This window comes from Monopterus albus, unplaced genomic scaffold, assembly GCF_001952655.1.
Source record: "Monopterus albus unplaced genomic scaffold, M_albus_1.0 scaffold151.1, whole genome shotgun sequence".
Taxonomy (NCBI): domain Eukaryota; kingdom Metazoa; phylum Chordata; class Actinopteri; order Synbranchiformes; family Synbranchidae; genus Monopterus; species Monopterus albus.
Window position 1 is genome coordinate 155,090 of NW_018128031.1, and position 5,634 is coordinate 160,723.

The following is a 5,634-nucleotide window of genomic DNA, read 5'->3' on the forward strand; positions in this document are numbered from 1 at the left end:
AGTACTACACGTGATTTAAGCCCCTTATTGATGAATTAGTTCATATGGTATTATATGTTTTGGAATGCATTATTGACAGAATCTTTGTCACTCAGACATCAAAAAGAAACTTTTCAATTTTTTAATTCTAAACATCCCTCTACAATCGGGCATAAAGGATGATAAAAGGACATGTTAAGACCACTACCACTGGATAAAATGACAACATGAACATATCACTTGAGTCATGAGTGTATAGCAACCAGTCAGTCAGGCCTGGACTTCCATTTGTCAGCATTAAGTGACTGTTATAGCCCAGGACCGCAATAAAAAAGATGATAAAAAGAAACTCTCTTACACCACATTTGTTAAAATACCTCTTGCTGAAGTGTAATTGTCCTCATATTTCTGAGCTTTCTGAACAAGAACCTATTAAAATCAATTTATGAGTAAAACTCAGTTGAGCAACAGTCACTGTATTTATTGATGACTTTCCATTGTAGCTCTCCTCTTTGAAATGGCTGTTGTGATTCAGGAGTTTCGAGAGGTGGCAAAGCATCTGGGCTGAATCCAGCTGAACATATAAAACTGCAACCTGTAGTCCAGTTGTTGAATGCTGCTAGTCTTAATCGAGATGCCACAAGACTTTTGTTTTCAGTTTTTAAGTTAACAGGGATTCAGTGGAGTGCACAGCCCTCTGGTAAGACCTACAGGTATTCAACAGAAACCAACAACACAAAGAAAAATCATAATTGAGCAAACTGAGATAAACCAAAATATCATTCAATTACATGATACATTACACATAGCTAAGTTAGACTTCTGTTTCCACTTGCTTTCCTTGTGCAGTTCAGTAGTATGTGGATATATCACACTGCCAACCCCACATACAACCAGTGTGCTAGTGCGAGGGTTAGACATGTGAAAAAAAGGCTGTATGTGCACACAGATGTTTAGAAGGGGAAAATCTTCCCAAGGTTTTTACTAAACTACACACAAAAGCTTCTGAAGGGATTTTTTTATGGACCTGTCATAAAATTTGAGTTTTTCCCTGTAGTGGAGTAAATCATGTTATGAAAGCAAGTACACAGATGAGCACAGCTCTTCCCCAGACGATACAGATGTTAAGAAGAAAGATGACATAAATGTTGATGAAGAGCATGAGGTAACCGAACACAAGTGCAACCAGCTGAGAACAAAGAATTAACCAAGCTACAGTAGTTGTTCCACTCTTTAGGTACAGGTGAAATACGACCCAAGAATTCCACAGTAGGTTTACGGGCTTATCAGACACGAAAATGCTGAACAGTGATTTATATTACTATGACAAGATTTTATCTTCTGTTGCAGCCTTTCCATGGGAAACAGCAGAAATGTGTGTGACTATACAAATAGTGCACACACAAACATGAACTCAGGTTCAAACATGGTTGGGTATGATGGGAAAATTTGGTATTTGCCAGGCAAATTGTATGAGAGAAGCTGATATTTTAATCAAATCATATTTTATCTGTATAGTGCTAAATCACAACAAAAGTCATCACAGGACACTTTACAAAGTAAGGTCTAGACCTTACTGTTATCACTATTTTTACATAGGAAAAACCCAACAAATCCCCCTTGAGCAAGCACTTGGTAACAGTGGGGAGGAAAAACTCCCTTTAATGGACGAAACCTCCGACAGACCCTGGCTTTTGGTGGGCGGCCTTCTGCCTCGACTGGTTGGGCTGAGTGGGTAGAGGAGAGGCAAAAGAAAAAAAGCAACAAGACACAGCAAACAAACAAACACTGGTCAGGTTGATGTGGCTGGTGACTGCTCATCAGAAACATAGAGCTCCAGAGCCAGGACTACCTGCAGAAAGGTACAGGGAGAGAGAGAGGACACACTACAGGAGAGAGGAGACACAAAGTTAGTGATGTGTAATGGTGGCACATAGAAGCATAGAGAGGAGAGGAGAGGAGAGGAGAGAAACTCAGAGCATCATGGGGCCCCCCAGCAGCCTGGCCTATAGCAGCATAACTAAGGGAAGGCTCAGGGTCACCTGATCCAGCCCTAACTATAAGCTTTATCAAAAAGGAAAGCCTTAAGTCTACTCTTAAAGGCAGAGATGGTGTCCTCCTCTCGAACTGAGACTGGGAGTTGGTTACATAGGAGAGAGGAGCTTGATAGCTAAAGGCTCTGCCTCCCATTCTACTTCTGCGGACTCTAGGAACCACAAGTAAACCTGCACTCTGAGAGCGAAGTGCTCTGTTGGGATGATAAGGTTCTATGAGGTCTTTAAGATACGATGGAGCCTCATCTTTAAGGGCTTTTTCTCACCTCCCTCTAGTTGTACCTCTTCATGAAGATAGTTTTGGTTTTATCTGTCTAGGTTTGGGCATATGTATGTTTGAGATTTCTGCCTCTACCCTGAAAACTGTAGGGAGTGGCTAGAGCCAATCCCATCTGACATCGGGCAGATACGTAACAAGTTTTTTTTTGACAAACATTCAAGGTGAGAGATCTGGACAAGCCACCAGTCTATCATGTAGACAAGCAACCACACTCGCTCCTATGGGCAATTTAGCATTGCCAGTCAGCCGGAGGAAGCCGGAGTACCTGGAGAGAGCCCACACAGGCACAGGGAGAACACGCAAACTCCACACAGAAAGACTCGAACCTAGAACCTGGAACCTCTTTGCTGTGAGGTGACAGTGCTAACCACCCTGCTGCTCTGCCACCCTAGCTTAATATCACTTTTATAAAATAAAGTGCATTAACAACTTAACATTGCATACATGTTTTTGAATTGAACAAAAAAATGATATAAATTGCATTAATAAATGTTAAAGGAAATAAATAAACATTGCAATAAACACAACTTAGTTTAAATGAAAATTGAAAAAAAGCCTGGTCTACAACAGAGGCAGTCTGGCAACAGTAGTAAAAGTACAGTGGTTTGATTTTTTTTTTTTTTTTTGTTACAGGTATGTGACTGAACTTCTGGGAGGAGAAAAATACATTTCATGCTCTGTGGTTCTGCCTGCTTTTTGCCATCTCTCGCAGGTGATGGAGACCTCGGATGAGGACCCTGCCTACGTGGTCAAATTCAAGTCTACATTCAGAACAGACCTGGAGACACGCAAGGAACATGCCAACATTGCATATCTGAAGATTGCTACCGCATTGGACCCAAGATTCAAGGACCTCAAGTGTATACCCAGAGCTCAGAGGGGTGAGGTGTGTCCCTCAGTCAGCAACTTATTCAAGGAACACAGGGTTGTTGCAGAGAAACCTGTGGAAGCAACAACATCAGAGCCACCAAAGAAAAAGTTAGCCTTATTGGTTGCTTCATCAGTCTGATTCTGAACAGGAGGAAGATTCAGATGAGAACAGTATGCAATGATACAGAGCGGAGCCCACCATCAGTACAGAGGTTTGTCCATTAGAGTGGTGGTCCAAACATGCAGGCTCACACAGCAGGCTGGCCTCCATTGCACAGAAACACTTGGCCACACCTGCAACATCCGTACCCTGTGAAAGGTTGTTTTCTCTTGCTGGTCATATTGTACAGAAGAAGAGAGTTTCTTTATCATCTGAAAATGTAAATGACCTTGTGTGTCTGAACAACTGGCTTGGTGTAGAGGAGTAGGAATAAGTCCCCTACATAGTAAATCCCAGCTGTGTACTTTTTTGTGCTCTTCCATTTCACCTCACTCTAACAGGGACATTGGCTCTGGACTCTGAGGATAACTTGTTTTTCTATAACAAACAAAATAAAACATTAATGCCCTGGCAGTGGCAAATAGCTTTGGTTTTATATTTGATTTGATTACATTGTTTGAGATTTGCTGCTACTGTGTAAAGGGAATGCTTTTGTTAAAAAGCACCTTATTTGTTTAAACCAAATGTTATTGCACGTTTGTTCATATAGTGGTACTTTTAAAATAAAAGTTTTAAAATAAAAGTGCACAATACACTACTTTGGAATTCATTATTGAATACTGCTCATATCAATGCAGTTAATCGCTGTTAATCTCAGAAAAATCATGTAGTTATCATATATAATCATATATCAATCATATATATATATATTGTAGTCTCCTTGGTAGATACTGCACTTCATGTTGACTTGTGCAATTGGCTTGAAGTTAGTCTCTAGGGTTGTTTTCCACATTCCCATTGAGTTCTTGATGAAGGCTCTTAGAGTCCTGTTGATATTGTACAGTTCCAAGCATTCCAGGATCAATGTGTGAGACATTGAGTCATAGGCTTTCTTGTAGTCAATCCAGGCAGTGCACAGGTTGGTCTTGCCTGGTCTTGAGTGACTACTTTATCAACCAGTAGCTGGTGCTTTGCTCCTCTTTTGATACTACCAATTCCTTTCTGGGTGCTGCTCATGTATTGAGCCATGTGCCTGCCCATTTTAGCTGCTGTGATGCCTGACAGGAGTTTCCATGTTGTGCAGAGGCAGGTTATTAGGCGTGTTAGAAATGAACCCAATTCATTTGTTGGAATCATGAGAAGTGAAGACAGGAGAGGACTGTTTAAAATCAACAGAAAGTTTACTGAAAGTCAGAGCACAGGTAGGCCTTACAGCGCTGGGATCAGAGGGACAAGAGCTCCCGCAGGAGTTCCATCCTCTGAACCCCGAATTAAGTTCTTACAATACATTTTATCTTCTTGGGCTGCTCCGCCCTGGACAGGGGTGCAACCTTCAATAGTTTGTGAACCTATTGGTCATTTGGTGTGAGCCGGAGCTCGCACTTCCATGTTGAAATATGGTAAATTTAGGTGTGTGTGTGTGGGTGTGTGCATGTCTCTGGCACCAGATCTTGATCTCGAGGTGCACTGATCAAAGGGTGGCCTACGTTGCAGGCCCCCTGTGTGTATGATGCTAATAAGTGTGTTAAACTGGCCAAGTGGTCATCTCAAGTTGTGTAATATGTATAAACAAGGAAAATAAAGTTATGAAATGTAACTAAAGATATGAGAAGTAACTAAAGCTTATAAAGTAACTAGAGTCTATAAGATTCAAATCTTACAGGCAATAGTTGGATGGTACTGCTCCCTTCTGAGGGTCCTTCAGAATCACTTCAGGTTACTTCCGACGCCGACAGAGATGGCGGTCATTGTTACTCGCGCTCTCATTTGTTGTTTTACTTTGCTTTTTTGGTTTTGTGCAACTCATCCCGGATTACTTTTATCAGAGAAGAACTGACCCAGTTCACTGTGCCTGCCCCCACCTGTCAGTGGATTACAAGCTTTCTGACAGACAGGAAGCAGCAGGTGAGGCTGGAGAAAACCACATCCAGCACCCAGACAATAAGCACAGGTGTGTTAATAAACTCCTCCATTCCTGTGTGCTTGTTAGGGTTTAACAAGTCAATGTTGAAGTCACCACATATGAACATTAATTTATGACTTATTGTCAAATAGTTTTCCTCTATCCAGTCATTAAATTTTTCTATGCTGGCTCCAGGTGCTCTATAAATACAGCTTACTACAACCTTTTTCTTTCTTTCCACAGAAATTTCTACAGTCACACACTCCAGCAAGTTATCAACAGTCCTTGACATGCTCTCGACTTTTTCATAACAGAAGTTATTATCTATGTACAAGGCCACACCACCTCCCATCTTATTCTCTCTGTTTGTGCATACCAAGTCGTACCC

At 41.4% G+C, this 5,634-nt stretch overlaps 1 protein-coding gene across 1 annotated transcript in view; it reads left to right on the forward strand.

Annotated features, from left to right (window-relative positions):
* The first annotated feature begins 837 nt into the window (after positions 1–837).
* Positions 838–5,634, forward strand: part of LOC109968504 (catechol O-methyltransferase-like) — a 10,036-nt gene continuing 5,239 nt past the window's right edge. The window contains exons 1-3 of the mRNA XM_020614812.1: positions 838–891; positions 1,037–1,144; positions 3,026–3,199. Of these exons, the coding sequence (XP_020470468.1) occupies positions 838–891; positions 1,037–1,144; positions 3,026–3,199 (336 nt within the window). The remainder of the gene's footprint in view (positions 892–1,036; positions 1,145–3,025; positions 3,200–5,634) is intronic.